The sequence below is a fragment of the Mustela nigripes genome, chromosome 2 (assembly GCF_022355385.1).
Source record: "Mustela nigripes isolate SB6536 chromosome 2, MUSNIG.SB6536, whole genome shotgun sequence".
Taxonomy (NCBI): Eukaryota; Metazoa; Chordata; class Mammalia; order Carnivora; family Mustelidae; genus Mustela; species Mustela nigripes.
The window spans coordinates 90,346,559-90,365,458 of NC_081558.1; the positions used below are offsets into that span (position 1 = coordinate 90,346,559).

At 44.7% G+C, this 18,900-nt stretch overlaps 1 protein-coding gene across 1 annotated transcript in view; it reads left to right on the forward strand.

Annotated features, from left to right (window-relative positions):
* Positions 1 to 1,748: 1,748 nt before the first annotated feature.
* BFSP2 (beaded filament structural protein 2) overlaps positions 1,749 to 18,900 on the forward strand; it is a 59,090-nt gene continuing 41,938 nt past the window's right edge. Inside the window, exon 1 of the mRNA XM_059387976.1 lies at positions 1,749 to 2,237. Within this exon, the coding sequence (XP_059243959.1) occupies positions 1,749 to 2,237 (489 nt within the window). The remainder of the gene's footprint in view (positions 2,238 to 18,900) is intronic.

An 18,900-nucleotide genomic window follows, 5' to 3' on the forward strand; every position in this document is an offset into this window, starting at 1 on the left:
GGTGGGTGCTGCAGGCCCTACAGGGTGTACCAGAGGGGGACATCTAAAGAAATAAGGGACACTACCAGCTTTTACTTGATCAAGTTGGTTCCTTAAACTGTTAATCATACAACCAACATTGATATTTATAAAGTATCTTCTGTGTCATCTCAAATAGATAAAGTAGAAGGGGAAAAAGGAGTTGTGGTGTCTTTATCAGCAAAGAAGAGCACATAGAATATTCCCGTATGTAATAGTAGTTTTAAACTCTGCTCATGTGATTTTGGATGCTACCTTAGTTCTGTAGGTGTTTGGAGATCGAGGGGGTTCCTAGATTAGTCACTAGGAGTGACTCTTCTGCCTAGGAGTCAGAAGAGGCCTTCCCATCCCAGCTCTGCTGCTTTCTGAACAGGAGACCTTGGACAAGTCATTGGAGCTTTCAGGGTCCTCATCACACAAGGAATTAATAAACCATATTTTGACATGTGATGGTATTTCTGAAGTTGTGCAGTACTCAAATAGTAGCACAACCCACTAAGGTTGAATTGAGAATTCAGTGAAATAAAGTATGGAAGCCACATACAACACTAGGATAGATTCATACATACTAGAATTGGCTCCCTTTCCCTTTTTCCACTTGAGGTATGTTCCCATGTTGCAGAATTTGGGAGAAATATCCAGCTCTGGGTTTTGGCTACTTGGTTTCTCTGGGATAAAACTTAAGTGCAGTGGGGTTTAGGTCCATTTTGTGATCTCAGCAGATCTTTTCTAGACCCAGAAAAGCAGATGTGAATTCAACATGCCTTAGTAGATGCTTACAGTAGGAATAAAACCCAGGGTGTATCATCAAACCCTAACTCAAAGCACCCTCAAAGAGCTTCCTGGAAAATCTTCTCTTTGTTCTTATTTATTAGTTTTCTGGCAAATGGAGAAACAGAAGTGTACAGAACAGCTACAGCATAATAGGCGCCCAAAACGTGTGGGACCCGAATTTGCCCAGGATCCCTCATCTAGTGCATTAGAGAAAGCTCAGGCCAGTGCATGGAAGTAAGGTCCAGAGAAGGGGAGCAAGATGGCCAAGGTCAAGCAGCTGATAACAGCAGTGTTCGAGGTAAGAAAAATGTCACATGAGGACCTGAAGCTGTTGCCAGGACTGGGGGAGGATAAGAGAGGCAAGAGGCTTCATGTGCTTCTCTTGAGTTCATGGGACTGCCTCCCACATGGGTGGTTCACGTCCATTTCCACCATCTATTATCTGTGTAGACATGCATGCTCATTCACACTTTCACATACACAGCACACACAAAGATGTAGAAAGCTCTGAGATCGGCCCTTGAGCACCTGGATTCAGTTCTGGGTCAGCCACTCCCTACACTTGTGATTTGAGATCTCTGAGCCTCGGTTCATTCATCTGTGAAATGGGCTGCTTTGCCCTCTCTTAAGTAGTGAAGTACACAGATCAGATGAGCCCCCTCCACAGCCTGCACTGATCCAGCCTCCCCCACTACCAGTGGAAAAATCTGGGAGGTCAGACACCTGACCTTGCAGAGAATGCATGAGTGCCTTTCTACACGCAGCCCTGGCCAGGGACTGTTTCTCTTTCAGATGGGTGAATGGTGGAAGCTCATGGAAAACAGCAGACAAAGCAGCCCTGGGGGTAGAGGAGCTTCCAGAGAGGCCCACGACCAGGCCACAGGGACACTGGGGCTGAAAACCAAAAGCCACTAGGCTCTACAAACCCACTAGGCAGAGCAGAGGCAGAAGGGGAGATGAGCACAAGGCGGGTGGTGGTGGACATGCCCACAGGGGTCAGCTCCAGCATGCCCCTCCAGAGGCATAGGGCATCCTTCGGGGGAACATGGTCATCATCCTCCCTGGATAGCCCCCCAGCCTCCAGGACCAATGCCATGGGTGGTCTCATCCGAGCACCCAGAGTCTATGTAGGGATGGCGCCCAGTGGGTACACAAGTGGCCTGGGCACTCGAGTGACACGCCGGGCCCTGGGCATCAGCAGTGTTTTTCTGCAGGGCCTGCGAAGCTCAGGTCTGGCCACAGCACCAGCTCCAGGTCTGGAGAGGAACCTCAGTACCGTTGAAGACCTGGGGGGTTGCCTGGTGGAATACATGGCCAAGGTTCATGCCTTGGAAAGCGTCAGCCAGGAGCTGGAGGCACAACTGCGGATGCACCTGGAGAGCAAGGCCACACGCTCAGAAAGCTGGGGAGCCCTCAGAGCCTCTTGGGCCAGCAGCTGCCATCAGGTGAGTGCCTGGCCATGCCCAAGCGCTTTGCATAGGCCCAGGAGAGGATGCTGACAGCTGTACTAGGAGTCATTATCAGAGAGCAAGAATGCTGAGGCAGGGGCAGGAGAGTGAATGGTCTGAGACCAGAGAAACTGACCATAACTCTGATCCTTTCTTGCTAAAAAATACTAATGACAATGAAAACAATAACAACAGCTACTTTTACTGAGGTAGACTAGGGGTCAGGCCCACAATAATCCCTGTACGTGCGCTGTCGCCTATGTTCAAAGCAACACTATGCACAGGCTCATTCACTGATTGCATTTTTTTAGTGGCGAAAATCGGCACAAAGGGATTATGTAATTTGCCCAAGATCCTGCAGCCTGTAGGGAAGCTGAGCATTGAGCCTGAATTGTTTCAGTTCCAAAGCTTGCATTTGCCCCATTACCCTGGGCTGGCTCCGTAACATTTGTGCTAAGAAAAGTTTTTTATAGCCATCGTCAAATGGAACACCATCAAATGGTTGTGACATCAAAAACAAGGATAAATGGAGGTGTGTTCCTATATCCATCTGCTGCAGTACTATCCAATAGAAATATGAGCCGCATTGGTAGTTGACAAGTTTCTATTACCCACAGTGAAAAAGGTAAAAAGAAACAGGTGAAGTTCATATTAGTATTTAATTCAGTATATTTTAAATGTGATTTCAACAGATGATCAATATTTAAAATATTAATAAGACTGTTTACACTGAAATAGAACTTTCTGCAGTGATTGAAATGTCCCATTTCCACACCATCCTGTCTGGTAACCAATAGCCACATATAACTATTGAGCATGTGAAACATGGCTAATAAGACTGAGGAATTGAATGTTTATCTTTTTTTATTTTATTTTATTTTATTTTATTTTATTTTATTTCATTAACCACATAGGGCCAGTGCCGTCTTAGTGGCCAGGGCAGGACACAGAGGTTGCATCTTTCTCCCTTGCTTGGTCAGGATGTGCCCTCCAGGGTGATTTCTGCAGAGCGCTGAGCTCATCTGTCATGTCTGGCCTGCAGCTTCCCCCACCGAGACTCCAGCAGCAGCACATCTCATCAGGTCCCTGCTGGTGGCTGACTTCTCCTCTCCCTTCCCTCCCCCACCTCCATGTTTCAAATGCTGGCCTTGGGATCCCTCTGAGCTACACCAGCCTCCAACTCCACCAGCAACTGCCAGCTTGGACCCCTTGGACCCCCTAGGGCCCAGCATGCATTCCCCAAGGAGAGGTCACAAACTTCCATTTGTGTATGGCCAGCTGATGCAGGGCAGGCACGCTCAGGGGCTCCCCATTCCCCCTCCTGCCTCCCATTTCATCCTGGAATGCTTCTCTTCATCGTAAGTCAGTGCCCGGCCTTCAGCTCAGGACATGTGATGTACAACACTGTCCTCTTGGCTTTCCTCTGGAGCTGTTGCTCTGCTTCCATCCATCTGGGCTGGGAGGGAGAGCCGCTTTTAGAGCAGCTTGGGACTTAAAGTTTTCAAATCTAAGACAGCCATCCCTCCTGGATTTTCCCCAGCAGTGCTGGTTCCAAATATTTATGTCCCATAAACCAGCAGACAATCCCTAGATATTCTAACATTTCGGCACCTGCAGGACAATTTCTTGCATTCAAATACCACATAGACTTTTTATGAGAAGCCAGGCATCCCAATTTCTAAGTCAAAAAGTATCGGCACAAAATTTAGTTCATATTCAACAGATACTGACACGGTCAGGCTTCAGCTAGCTAGCTCTAGGGGACTGGGCAACTTGCCCAACTTCTCTAACCCTCAGTGTCTTTATCTGTAAAATGAGTATAATGCCACAGCTACTCTAGCAAATCCATAGATATCTGAGTTGCATGGTTCCTGCCTGCAGATAGACTAAAGATTCAAAAACTGCACCATGACAACAGCACAGCCCCCTGCTGCCAGAGCCAAGGCTGGACACAGAGACATTCAGGCCTTCCACTGATGCTCACAATCCCAGACAAGGGTCATTTTCCTCTTCACTGACCATAAGTGAGATCCTTCATACGAACCCAGAGTTCTCTTTTTCTTCTTTTGTTTAAAAACATGGACCTGAAGATACAGTTAGACTGACCCATAAAACGGAGTTATTTCTATATCACACAGCCTCACCTTCCAGCCTTATTAAGCTCTGTTCCACCAAAAAGAACCAAAGAAAATTCTACATGTTTGAGAAATGCACATTAATTTTCCTTTGCTATAGTTAACAAAACTGACCTACACTGTCCACCCCTCCTGACTTTAACATAAAGCTTTAAGGTGGCTTTGCTGATGCCTGTTCTCCTTCCTGGTATTCGCCACCCAGTCAGCAGTGTGGTCTTTTGGACACGTGGGATCTGATTACATGATGCCCCTGCCCAACACCTTTCTGGGATCCTCATTGCTGGCAGGACACAACCCATGACTCCGGGCTCAGTCTACAGGCCACTTCTAAGTAGTGAAGCCACCTCTAAGTCCTAGGCCCACCATCTACCTGGGAGCCCCTGCATCCGTCTTCAGCCTGCTCCTCTGCAATGCTTCCCCGGTTCCTTCTGTGATCTCATGACAGCCCGGACACACATCCATGGTGGTAGTTACCATGCTGTCTTCTGGTCACGTGTCTATCCAGGCCTTCCCACTCTAGGCCCACTTAGGAAGGACCAGGTCTCCCGAACAGAAGAGTCCATAGAGCATAAACTGGAAATTCATCTGGGAGTTGGGTGAACTTACATTTGAATGTTGGATTTGCCACTTACTAGCTGGGTGACTTTAGGTCAGTTCTGTCAACCTTTCTTCTCATTTGCCATGTGGAGATCACGTTATCTACTGAGCAGAACTGTTAAGGGGGTTAACTGAATATAGTGTACCCAGTAAAATGAGTGGTTTACAGCTCAGAAAGACTTTCTTCACTCGTGGCATTGCAGATATCTTAAGCCATGTACATGATTGATACTCAAAATGAACAGGATCCTGCTTCAAATCCTGGTTCTGCCACTTACTTAGACCAGCCAGTCCTCTGCTCTATGACTCCCTTTCCTCGTCTATATAAGGGATGGATGAGCACCTCCCAGAGTCGTCGTGAGCATGAATTGAACTAAGATGCGAAAAGGAACACTAGAGAAAGGCGCCTGCGTGGCTCAGTCGGTTAAGCATCTGCCTTGATTTCAGCTCAAGTCATGATCTCAGGGTCATGAGATCAAGCTCCGAGTTGGACTCCATGCAGGGTGTAGAACCTATTTAAGATTCTCCCTCTCCTTCTCCCTTTACTCCCACCCCTGCTGTCATGTGCTCGCTCGCGCTCTCTCTCTCTCTCTCTCTCTCTCTGGTGGGAGGGCAGATTAGGAACTGTGAAGTACTGTGCACATGCAGCAGGGTATCCTGAGTCAGAGTTTCAGTTCTCTAGGCACCAGGTCTCTGGCCAAGGGACTTGCCTCTGAAGGCCACAGCCCCCCTTCAGGGCCTTGGTTGGACCCTTTCTTCCTCTCTCCACTCCTAACCCAATCGCCACAGGATGACAGCTCCCTCCTAAGTCCCATCTTCCCCCAAACGGCAGCCTCAACTTCTGGCTACTCAGAAACAAAGACTTTCCCACTAGGGAATGGGGTCCCCTCTGGCTTCCAGGGTGCTTTGTCATGGAGCCCTGGGCCCCCAACCAGCCAGTTCCCATAGAACTGCAGGTAGGGCCCACCTCCACCAGGGCCTCTAACCTAGACCTAGAGAAAAGACCACCAGCAATTCATTTATTTCAGAAAGTTCTGCCTTTCCCTTTCACGGGTGTCAGAGGCAGCTGTGCTATACTAAGAGATTCTGGGATCCAGAAATCCAAAGCTCTAAGCTGCCCAATACCATGACCCCAGGCACCCCAAGCCCCTCCTCACCTCTATCCACCTACACCCACCTCCAGCAAGGGCTTGGTCACAGACACAGGGAGGGTCAGGTTTGCTTCTTGGAGCGGGGCATGGATGTGGGCCGGCAACACCACAGTGTACGTGTCAGGCGACTATAGGGGAAGGAGAAACCTTTGTTCACCCTTGATCCAGCTACCTCCAGAGAGGCACTAGGGTTCAATGCACTGGGGATTATTTGTCCTCCATGAGTTGGAGTGGCCAGTCTGTGGGAAAGGGAGATGCCTGGTTTTGCTCCTCCTTTCTCCCCAACTCACCGGGACAAGGCACATAAATGCCATCGCAGGCAGGAAGGGTCACCCAGCCATTGGTGGGCCACATAGTGTCCCAAATGGCAAAGCAGTACCCCTGGGAGGCCTAGGAGAGTTTGCATTTGTCCCCTTGAGTATCTGTGTCTGAGGATGTGCAAGATTAAATAGCAAAAATTACCATGACAAATCAAGAGATAAACCATAAAGCTTCATATGTTATCACATTTATTTAGTTAGTTAATTTTACCACCTTTCAAAGCACTTTCCCCCTGCCTTTTGAACAAGGAGCCCCATATTTTCCTTTTGCACTGGGACCCACAAATCATGTAGCCAATCCTGGCCAGGGGTCGTGTATATGAATTTCCTTTTCACTTCCAAACCTCTCACTCCCCAATTCTCAGTTGTGTTAGAAACTCTCAGACACTTCTGCTAAGCAGTAAAAGCAGACAGGAAAATTCCCAGGTGATAGCCATGAAGACCAAAGAGGGCACAGCCCCTGCCCATTGCTTGGGCAGAAAGTGGTTCTTTCTCTCTCCTGCTTTGCTGAATGCTCCTGACCTTTCTTGCCAAGTGAATGATGCTCACAGTAAACTCCATCGACAACGTCAGACCCTTTCATCTTCAAATAGACCAAACACAAGGTTGGAATTAGGCAGCCTTCCTGCCTTGGAGCGGTAGATAAAAGGAGAGTGGGGACAGAGAAGGTGTTGTCAGGGATGTGGAGTCTCAAAGCAAAACGAGTAAGCCAAGGCCTTGGCCAGAGAGATGCTGCCTGGGAGGAAAGGGGAATGTGGAGGCTTCAGTTCCACTGAAATTATTGGTCTCCATGGGAGAAAACAGCAACTTACATCTTCAGACAGCAGAGATTGTTAGCTGGAGGAAAGGGAAATGAAAATTATTAAAAGGCAGGAGAATTAGAATTTTAAATGGTCCTGATTTGAATATCTTTCCTGCTGTTCACAGTTCCTCTTTCTGTCCCTTGCAGAGAGAGAGCCCAGACACTGGGGACTGGGGATCAGCCTAATTGGGGAAACTGCTGGAAACTCAGGCAATCCAGGTGAGGGTCAGCTCTCTCCCCACAGAACCTGTAGTCCTAACAAGTTTAAAGGAAGAATGAGAGAAGAAAGAAAGAAAGAAAAAAGAAAGACAGACTAACTGCTCACTCCCTACCCTGAAGCCTCATCCCCCACAGGCCCTGAATAAGAAGAAGGCAACAGTATCATTGTTCATGATTCACAACCTGGTGTGCCTGAAAGGGGGAGAGAGAAAGAACCATGAACTATTGGAGTATCTGCAACAGCCTGAATACATTTACCCAAGATAAACCACCCCATCTATTGCTTAATACTGTGCATGCACTTTGTTTGGTCAGAGCAGGTCAATAAGGTAGTCACTTTGTTAGCCACTAACAGGGACACTAAAGTATTATTAGAAATGTAACTATACAGAGAAAAAAAGTGTATTCAGGAGAATTCTTCTCAGGCAGGGTGACATATGAGATTGGAGGAAATCTTTTGATGGATCAGGGGAAGGGAAGGAGGCATGAGGCTGCTCCTAAGGGTATTGGTGGAGTAATACATGTGGTCACAAATTGCTTTCTGAGAAGGGTGGTTTCTGATTTCCTGGGTACAGGGAAGAGGGTCTTGCTCTGCTAAGTAGAGTATATCTGTGCAGAAGCCCAGTAGAGTATATCTGCCACAGAAGACAGGGGAGAGAATAAGTGCTCTCACTGGGGCCACACTTCAGTCTCCTAAGATCTCTTAAAATGTGAGAGCCATGTTGAAGAGTAGAGGACAGGGGAGTCCTGGTAATGAAAAAATAGGGAATGTGCTAATAAGACTGAAGCCAGAGAGTCCACTGGTCACACTCAGGCCCAGCAAGTTCTTTGCTGATTTTTCTATATGTGATTTCTTACCTAGATGGTAAGGATGTTTGGAGAGTTTCTTGACGTGATAAAATAGCTAAGAAAGAAATACTAGAGGGTTTCCTGTAGAAATGAAGAACAAAATAAGTATGCCCACTATCTCTACTGTTACGTAACATTGGTCAGAGGTAGTAATTAATGCTACACAAGAGAAAGTAATTGGAGGTATAAGGATTGGAGAGAAAAAGAGAAAATGTTGATCTTTCTGGAAAGCCCAAAAGGATCCATGTGAAAACTACAACAGACAATAAGATAATTTAGTAAAGTAGCAGGTTATAAAATAACATTAAAGACATATGCTGAGTGTGTATATATATGTATACATACATACACAAACACACATTTATATAAATATAAATGGCTACCGTCTCCTTTATGATAGCAAAAAATAAAATACTTCTGAGTAAACTTAACAAGAAATGTCCAAAATGTATATGAAACAATAATAAAATTCCCCTGAAAAGACAAATGTAAAGAAATACCATGTGCTTGAATATAAACTCAAGAAAAATATTAGTTGTCCCTAATTTACAAATTTAATGCAATCCTAACTTTTAAAATATCATGGGTTTTTTTTAAAAGCTAGGTGGGTTTATTATAAATTTTCATTGGTAAAAACAAAAAGGCAATAATAGCTGAAAAGATTAACTGAAGGAAGAGAGCAAGGAGGGAAGGGGCAGCTATCCCAGACATTGCAACATACTAGAGAGACTCACTTGGAAAACATTTCTTGTTGGCACATAAAAGACGGGAAGACCAAGGGAACAAAATATAAAATTCAAAATAAACCCTGCTCCATATAGAAATTTAGTATTGACAAATGCAACATTTGAAACCAATGGAGGAAATGATGGACATTTAATAAATGGTATTTAGACAACTAGATAGTCATAAGGAAAATAAAACTGGATCCATCCTTCACTGTACCCTAAATTAATTCCAAAGCTATCCTAGATTTAAGTTTTAAAAAGAAAACCATACACGTAGAATGTGTGACTGAATTCTTTTATAACCCGGGTGCAAAAGAAGTTTTCCTTGATATAATTCAAAATCTAAAAGCAATGAAGGAAATATCAATAAATTTGATTATCAAAAATTGTTAAATTTTGCATCACAAAATTGCACAATAAGTAAAACTAAAAGATAAATGACAAACTAGACAGGAGTATTTGCAACTCTTGAATACAAATGGTTAATTAATGTCCCTACTCTATAAACAACATTTAGAATTTGCAGTCTTAAAATAATAGCCAAAAACATGCTTACTCTTAAGTAGACTGGAGATATAAATGGGGAATTGACATAAAAATATGTGAAAATGGCTCTTACCTACATAAAAAGATGTTCAACTTCACTCATCATAAGAGAAATATGAACAAAACAAAACAAAAACCTACCTGAGATACCATTTTCACTTATCAGACCGGCAAAATTCCTGAAGTATGTCAATCTGTTTTATTGGAAAAGTGCTCGGGAAACAACCAATTCCATGGTGCTGATGGGAGAAAAAAGTTTACAATGTCTATAGAGAAGAACTTGGCAATATCTAGATTAAACTATATATGCATGTAATTTAATCCAGCAATCCCACTTCTAGGAATCTCTCCTGATTACACACTGGCAAAACACGAACAAGAAGTATGCACAAGGCTGTTTATTTCAATTATATCTATAATGGCAAAAGACCAGAAACAACCCAAATACCTAGCAATAGGGGACTAGCTGAATAAGCAATGCTACATTCACAAAAGGAAAGAGGGAGGGCTCTATAAGTATTATGGAGGGGTGATCTCCCAGATATATTGTTGAACTAAAAAGTGACGTGGAGAGAGTGTGTATTTCATTCTATCATTTATCTGAGAGAGAGGAAGATATACGAATATATACATACATATTCACTTGTAACTGGAAAAACCAACCACAAATGATTTTAAATGATCACTTATAAGAGAAGGAGAGAGTAGGATAGAGCGGAAAGGAATAGACACTAGAATTCTTTCAGTTTATCTTATTATGTGGAGATGACTTTGGAACCATGGAATTATTTTATAGAATTATAGAAGTGACTTTTAAACCACAGTAATTTGTACATCTCTAGTGGGATGCAAAAGAGTGCTGGAAAAAAAAAATCTTAAGTCATTTTCAGTAATCATATTGTTGGCAACATTGCTCGTATTATTCTAACACTGGTGTGTGCATGTGTGTGTCCTGTGGGATAAAGCCAAAGAGTAATTATATTCATGTCATTGAGAATCAAGAATTTTACTATTGGTAAAAGGAGATACATTTGTAACACAGATTAAGTTTAGTGATAATTCTCTAGTCCTGAATTTGAATTTGAATTATCAGTATAAAATCATGGTGTATGTGATCCTAAAATAAATATATACCCATTTCCTCGCTCCAGCAAATGAAAAGAACTAGAAACAATTGCCAACCCAGTAGCAATGAGCATTTTTAGCCTCAGGTTTTGGTCACTAACTACCGTTTTTTTATTATAAGAACTGAGGCTCCTTCATTAGAGAAATGGCTGAATCCAGGTTTAGGAGCAGGGAGCATAAGAGATGAATCTGAAACATCTCATACCAAAACCAAGGAAGCTATAAAGAATTACTAGAGTCATGTCAAAAGACTTAGGAGCCAATTTGAATAAGCTCTCACTAATCAAAGGTGGCTACATATCAATAAGAATATTAACTGCTTAAAAAAAAGAATGTTAACTGCTATGGATTGAAACACATCAAATATGTTTAAATCAGTGAGTTCAGTGTAATAAAAAAAATCCCGCTTATTAGTTGCCTTGGAGTCTGCTGGGGAACCATCTCATTATTTTGAAAATGGTAAATAATAAGAAGGGATTAGGAATTTTTCCCGCCTTTCCTATAAGAACTGAGGATCCATCATCATTAAAAAAAAAAAAAAAAAAAAAAAACTCAGGAGAGGAATTATCCTTTTATAGAAATATCACACCAAGAAAAAATAATGTGACTATTTTATTTATATTTATAGCTAATACTAATCATTAAAATAGAATTCAAATATCACCACTTGCAACCACAGTAAAATAATCGATCTAGGCAATAACAATCATCAAATGGCTACTAATATCACAAAAAGAGAGATCAGCAGACATGTACCTCCTGGTGGAGTACACGGCATCACCTATGTCATAGTCTTGCCAGAAAAGAAAAAAGAAAAAGAAAACTGAATGTGATTGAATCTCAAAATAAAACTACTAATTTATAGAAAATACAGAGGTCAGATGAACATGTGAAATGATGCCAGCAAGATGGAATCCGCAAGACCCAGACTCTGAGGAAACTATAAAACTAAACACCCAATTGTTTCAACAAGCGAACATTGCAAGGGACAATTAGGGATATGAGGAGGAGGCCTATAAATTAAAACAGATTAAACTGACAACCCACTGAAATGGAAATTATTTGAACCACTATTCAAGCAAACTGTAAAAAATAGACAACTGAGGAAAGATAAACTGGGTATTTGAAGAATTGTTATTAATGTTTAGGTGTTATTTTTAGATTTTTGCAACTTATTTTTTATTTTTTTAAAGATTTGTATTTTTCTCACTGAAAGATTTATTTATTTATTTATTTATTTATTTATTTATTTGAGAAGGAGACAGAGAGAGAGAGGGAGTGCACAAGCAGGGGGAGGGGCAGATGGAGAAGCAGACTCCCCACTGAGCAGGGAGCCCAACACAGGCTTGATTCCAGGATCCTGGGATCATGACCTAAGCTGAAATCAAGACTCTTGACACCTAACAAACTGAGCCACCCAGGTGCCCCAGAAGTTATTTTTTAAAGCATCTTTATAATTTAACAAGACATACTGAAATATCTGAAGAAGAAATAAGAATACCTAGGATTTGTTCAAAATAATCCAAGGCAGAGTGGAAATGAGAGGGGATATAGGTGAAACAAAACAGGCCAAGCGTTGGTAATCAGTGGAGCTGAGTGATGGGTATATGGATGAAATAGTGTATGTAAACTGCTACATGCATAATCAATGCCCAATTAAGTTTGTGGAATTGAATAAATGAGAAGCTACCGACGTTAAGGGAGTAGTAACACAAATAACTGTGCTTACATATATGTAATTGTGAGTTGTTCACCTCACCCATGCTACAGGAGGTTAGAGAAGAGGCAGGGTATTGGCTGGGCCTCACTGAGGGTACCCCAGGAGATTGAATCTAAAAGTGAGACCCAAAGAACCTACCAGAAGATGGCCCTTCAGACCAGGGACCAGCATGGACAAAGGTTGGGAATCAGGATCCAGTCTGACCATCTGCAGTGCATTCTATGAATGGGGCAGATTTCACAACCGTCAAAGAGAAATTTTGCACTGAACACTTGTTAAAATCAGAAGACATATCTTATTCAGACTACTGCAGCAGGGGAGAGACACTTCAGTATGGACTGAGCTCAACTCCAGTGAAACAAGAGACAGAAGAAAAGCTTTATAAATGCTGGGTGTGCTGAAGGAAAAGTACTGAAGGAGGTTAAGGGAGGGGGTGGTATATGTGATTAGGCCATCTGTGTTTGCTAATTGTTGCTTATCCAGAGGAGAAACACACTTCACATAGCTTTATGACAGGAGCAAATTAGAGGAAGACGCCCACCAAAGTCAGCGTCCGACCCTCCCACAGGAGCTGGGAGATAGGGAGTCATCTCGCTGGAAGTGTGCATTTCACAGAGATTGTTGCCAGGTCCTTGAGGAAAAAGATTCTGGATTGTAGGAGACTTACATCTCCAAGGAGCAGATAAAGGATTTACAATTCTGTTTCCTAAAATAACTCTCAAGGAAAAGGGAGGTCAGGGGCCTCCTGTCGGGTGTTAGCTGGAATAGAACAGTAAATTCTTTCCGCAGCATTGACCTTTCTCAAGGAGCATATTAAGGAGGCTAGGTTCATGCTAGGGAACTGATCTGGGGCCAACAGAAGCCATGCCAGACTATGTGGGGCTAGATGGCATCATTTATGGCATCATTTATGCCCAGAGTTTTCATTCTCACCACTAAGCACCAAGAACCACCACCCCCCGGTCTCTCTCTGTCCCCCTCACCTCTCTATTCCAAGACCCACTGTGGAAAGGCCATGCCACGGTACACAAAAGGCAGCCAAAAAATATCTGGGCAGCCAAGGCTGAATACGGAATCAGGCTCAAGGTTTTCCATAGAAACCCTGAAGTTATAGGCAGGGAGCTCCCTTAAAATCCCACACCACACTGAAATACAAGCAACAACCTCAACGTCCAACACAGATAAATAACACAGCAGAATCCTCTGCAGCTATAAAAAAGAAAGAAAAGAAAGAAAGAAAAAGAAAGAAAGAAAGAAAGAAAAAAAGAAAGAAAAGAAAGAAATAAACTTGTTATATACTGAGGTGGGACTAACACCAGTATATATATTTTTGAGGAAAAAGGCACACGGCAAACCCCCATGTATGCTCTGCTACTATTTGGGTCTCTGTTATATGAGGGAGCAGACTGTCTGGAAACATCTACAAGGTGTGGTAGCGAGGTATGCTTCTGATGAGGACTGGAGACAAGAGTAGGAGCAGGTGTACTTTGGGCTATGTATACTTTTTGCAGTGTTGGGATGTTTTCCCTACATTTTAAAAAATGAAATAATAAATCAAACTTCTGCCAGCGACCTGGGGTGGGAGTGGGGGTGTTCCAACCAGATCCAGGGCAGGTGAAGCCCTCACAGCCTCACAGAAGCTACTGGCATGTCCCCGGGGGAGAGAAGACTCATCTCCACACTCGTCTCTCAAAGCAAAAATCCAGCAAATGGAATAAGCATGTATAGGAGTAATAGGAAAGACCACGTAGTGGGCTACACTCTCCAGAAGAACTAAATTAAAATTTAATCCAGGCAGCTGGCACAAATGCCGAGGACAAACATGGTGGCTCTTTACAGGGAATTATCGAAAGAATGGGTGTACCAAGCAGAATGTTACGCAGGGTCCCCAGGGTTTCTCCAGAGGGTTTATGCAGATCCATTGAAGACGAGGACTCAATTTAGGGAAATAAAACCTAGTTTATCATCGTCTGGCTGGGGAAATGCACATAAAGACTCATTTATCTGGTTGTAAACGAGCTAATAGAGCTGACGGCCACAAATGTATTATTCAGCAGAAATGAGAAGTTACTTCAGCTGTTATCAGTAGGTAATGAAAAGCCGAGACCAGGGAGTAGAAAACTCCATCACAAAACCAACTCACCACCAGAAAACAACTTGTAATTTTTATTTATATTTTTCAAGAGCTAATGAATAACCATCTAAATAAACACCATCTAAATAAATAAATACCATCTAAATAAACAGTATGGACAGAGAAATGAAGTTAGAAAAGCTTTTTCAGGACACTTGGGCAAAGTTGTACAAGAGAACCAGGCCTGAATTCTGAGTGCCCACACCTGCCTGCCCCCGCCAGTGCCCTGCCCCGCCCTGCACGCCACCCCTCCTCCATGCACCCCTTCACAGCCTCTCCTCCTGGCTCTGCCTCCCAGAGCCCTTCCAAGCATCATCCCCAGCCTGCAGTTGGGCCACCACCTTCTTCCCCTTCCTTCCTACTATGCAGGTAAGGGTCCCTTCCTCAGGCCTACTCCCAGCCAACTCTGAAGAGGAAGCTGATCTCATACCTGGGTTTATCATTAGTTACTTGCCAAGGAAACCTGGACCTGACTCTTAACTTAGAACCTTGGTGTATCTGCATAATGAAGGTGAAAACTCTCTCCAGCAGTGTTGAGAGGAATAAATGAGACAGGGAGGTGAAGCCCTGGGGCATCTTGGGAGTTCACTCGCTCAGTCTCCAGAAAAAATAAATTGCTTCTGGTGTTATTTCAGACCACCTGCAGGCAACTGAGAGTGAGCCCAGGGACCCTTGGTGTGGAATCAACCCCCTAGGCCAGCCCTGCCAGGCACTAACCCCAAATTCCTGGGGTTTTGGCCTACGTCCCAGCCACCCCCTGGAGCAGGCACAGGTACTCTGGGGGTTCTGTAGGTTCCCCACCAGTGTCTCCTAACAAAACCGTGTACTGTGACAAGACTCATGAACATGACATGGTCCATACTCTCACTATGGAGTGCAGGTCTTGGGCATGAAGCTCATTTTGTGTGACACAAGGGTTAGCCAGAACTTTCACTCACTGTGTCCTTGATTCTCTCCCCAACTTCTGTGTCACTCAGGACGATGGGACTGTGTCCACTGAAAATGTCTGCAAGGACTGTTAGAACTGCGCAGCACAGGCAGGCCAGCTCCAACAACAGGAGTTAGTCCCTCAGGGTCTGGAGGCCGGCAGTCTGATATGGAGGAGACAGCAGGGTTGTGGGCTTTTTCTGAGGCCTCTCTTCTTGGTTTGTCAATAGCCAGCCTCTCCCTGGGTCTTCACAGGGTCATCCCTCTGTATATCTGGGCCCAAATTCCCTCTTCTCAGAACCGGTAGAACTGGATTAGTGCCTCCCCCACCCAGAACATCATTTGAATGTATTCGCCTCTTGAATGTATTCACCTCTATGTACAACTGGGTTTTGAGGTCCCGGGAGTTGGGACACCAACATATGAATCTGAGGGGGACACAATTCAGCCCATAATCCCCATGTTATAGACAAAGAAACTGAGATCTACAGAGATTAAGTTCCCCTTTGAATTAGTGTCCCCTCCAGGAACCACTCAATGTTACTGCCACCCCCAAAATATGAAAAGCCTCCTGTTATCCTCATTTATAAGACCAGGGTCAGTCCTGCCTCACACCCCAGGCCATTTGGGCAAATGTTCGGTAAGACACTGTTCGGTAAGACAGAGTCATAGTCAACAAGGGCTATTCTCTCTGAGGAGTTTAAACACCAAGATGTGCCTCCTTTTTCTCCTCTTCTCTCTCTTTTAATTTGTAAAAAACTGTCCGAAGCCGTGATTGATCCTTAGCCAAGCACACTGGAACTGGGGAACTAACTGCTGCAGCTAGGATGCGTGAGGCTGGGCGGCTTCCAGCTTGTCAGGCAGCTTGGGATGAGGACTTGAAAGTTTAATAGCTTTGCTGCCAGGAAATGGCACAGCACCCACCCACCCCACCCAGCCCCGGGGATTTCTACTTTTCTTTTTCAGTGATTTCAACGCTCAGAAAAAAATGTGCTGAGCAGTCGGCCCTTGAAGCAGAATGTCTATATCTGAGCAGAGTTCAGGAACTCCCCAAGGTGCACCACTCCAGCATGGGTGGGAGGAGGCCTCCTCTCCAAATTCATGCCAGCATCAGTCAGTGCTTTCCACAGACTTCTGGGCTGTGTCCCTGTCCCCTGCAGGGCAATCCTCTCCCCCACCCAGTTCCAAGTACTACTTGGAGAGCTGAAGGTTCAGCAAGATTCATACCCAGTGGGAGGGGCCCCCAGTGCCAATCCCCAGGGTTCATGGTCTGGAGGGGTGAGACACGCACCTGCTAAAGCCAGACAGACCATTGAGAACACACCTCTGGATGGACAAAGTCAAGTTTATTAGCTTGCTGCAGGAGGGGAGAACCTGGGACCTCTCAGGAAGAGGGAGTTGGAAGGTCTGGGCTTGTGCTGGGTGATTTGGGGGAAAGGCTCAGAACAAGGATTTGCTCTGCTTCTGAGGCTGCCAGAAACTGGGGCAGGATGATGAGTGGGTATCTTTCAGATTTTACCCAGGAGATGGGAGGGATGAAGTAGGCACAGAATGGGCATTACAAAGCAGCAGTAACCCTCATCACCCATGCTGGCCGAAAGCGGAATGTTGAGTTTCTGGCTGTAGAGCATCCTGTTCTCTCTCTTCCCCTATGATTACAGCCGGGCTTGTCTCTATCTCTTTTCACCACCATCACAGAGTGACCCTGTCTGGTTATCACTGGTACTATATGCATGTTCAGAGCTGGTGAGAGTATCAGGGCCTCCCTGTTAGCTGCCAGGGCCATGGTTTTACCTCCTCCACCCAAACTGGGCTTCCTGAGCTCTCGCATCCTCACCTTGAGGGGGGCTGATGGAGATAGAACAGGAGTGCGAGGGCTCTCTGCCCCATACAGCTATAAATGGGGCCTCTCAAGGCCAGGGGCTGAGGTGTGGTTTCCTGACTGGAATATGACTTAGGGCCCACTTTGTGCCTCTGGGACCCACAGTCCCACCTGCCTCACCCTTCTGTCCCCCAGGAGTCTTATCTCCACAGTCATGTGCACAAGCAGTGAATGAGGTAGAACAGAGTGACAGGTAAGTGCAGGGCCATGCTCCAGACAGAGCCAAGCCCAGGCCTAGCTTTGCCCTTACCAGAAGTCAGACCTCGGCCCAGGTACTAACCCCCAAAGTGAGTTTTCTTATCTCTAAGTTGCGAGAGAACGATCCCTATCTCACAAGATATTGTAAGGACTCTGGAAGATAGTAGAGGTAAGTAGAATGCAAGCTTCAGGAAGGCAGAAATGAGCATCTCTCACTCCCCAGTCTTTCTCTGGCACCCCGGACAGTGCCAGGCACAAAACAGATACACAGGAAATATTGGCTACATCAACAAATGGTTAGACCCAGCAAAGTAATCAGTTAATAAAAGGTAGCTATATTAGTTTGCTGGGGCTACCAGAACAAAGCACCACAAACCGGGTAGATGAAACAGCAGAAATGTATTCTCTTCTGTTCTGGAAGCTGGAAGTTGGAAATATAGGAATCAGCAGGGTTGGATCCTGCTGTGAGGGAGGTTCTGTTGTGAATACATCTCCTACCTTCCAGTGGTGGCCGGTGTCCTTGGCATTCCCTGGCTTGTAGATGCATCACTCCTATCTCTGCCTTCACTTTCCCTTTGTGTCTGTGTCCAGATTTCCCTCTTACATGTCACACTGGCCTGGGGCCCATCCTCATGGGCTCCTCTTGACTTGGTGACATCTGCAAAGATCTTACTTCCAAATAAAGTCACAGGCACTGGGGATTAGGACTTCAACTTATCTTTGGAGTGGTACCCAATTCAACCCATAACTACTGGGATCCTTTTCATGTTATAGTCCTTATTTCCAACATTTTATCCTATTTCCTCAAATGTCATTGTAAACAGTTCCAGAATGACCAATATTTCTGTGCCTGCTTCATGTCACCCTCGCTTCCCTCGCACTTGGCATCAGATCCCAGACCCTTTTTTTTTTTTTTTTAAAGATTTTATTTATTTATCAGAGAGGGGGGGGGGGAGAGAGCGAGCACAGGCAGACAGAATGGCAGGCAGAGGCAGAGGATCCCAGACCCTTTTGAACCACATGGAGCTTGAGATTCAGAAAAGAAAGCCATGGTACAGAGAGACTGAGAGAGTACTATCCATACAGTAGAAACAGAGTAAACGTCACTAAATTGCCATGTGATCTTGGACAAGTTACTGCACCTCTCTGAACCTCAGCTTCCTCAACTGTTAAATGAAGAGATTGGGTCAAACTGCCATCTCCCTGCAGACACAGGGAACAGGCCAGATTCCCTTCCCACTCTGGTGAGCACGTGTCCTTCAAGGACAGAAAGACACCAAGTACATCCGCCCCCTGTGTCTGTCTTCACTTCTGACTGCTAGCTAGC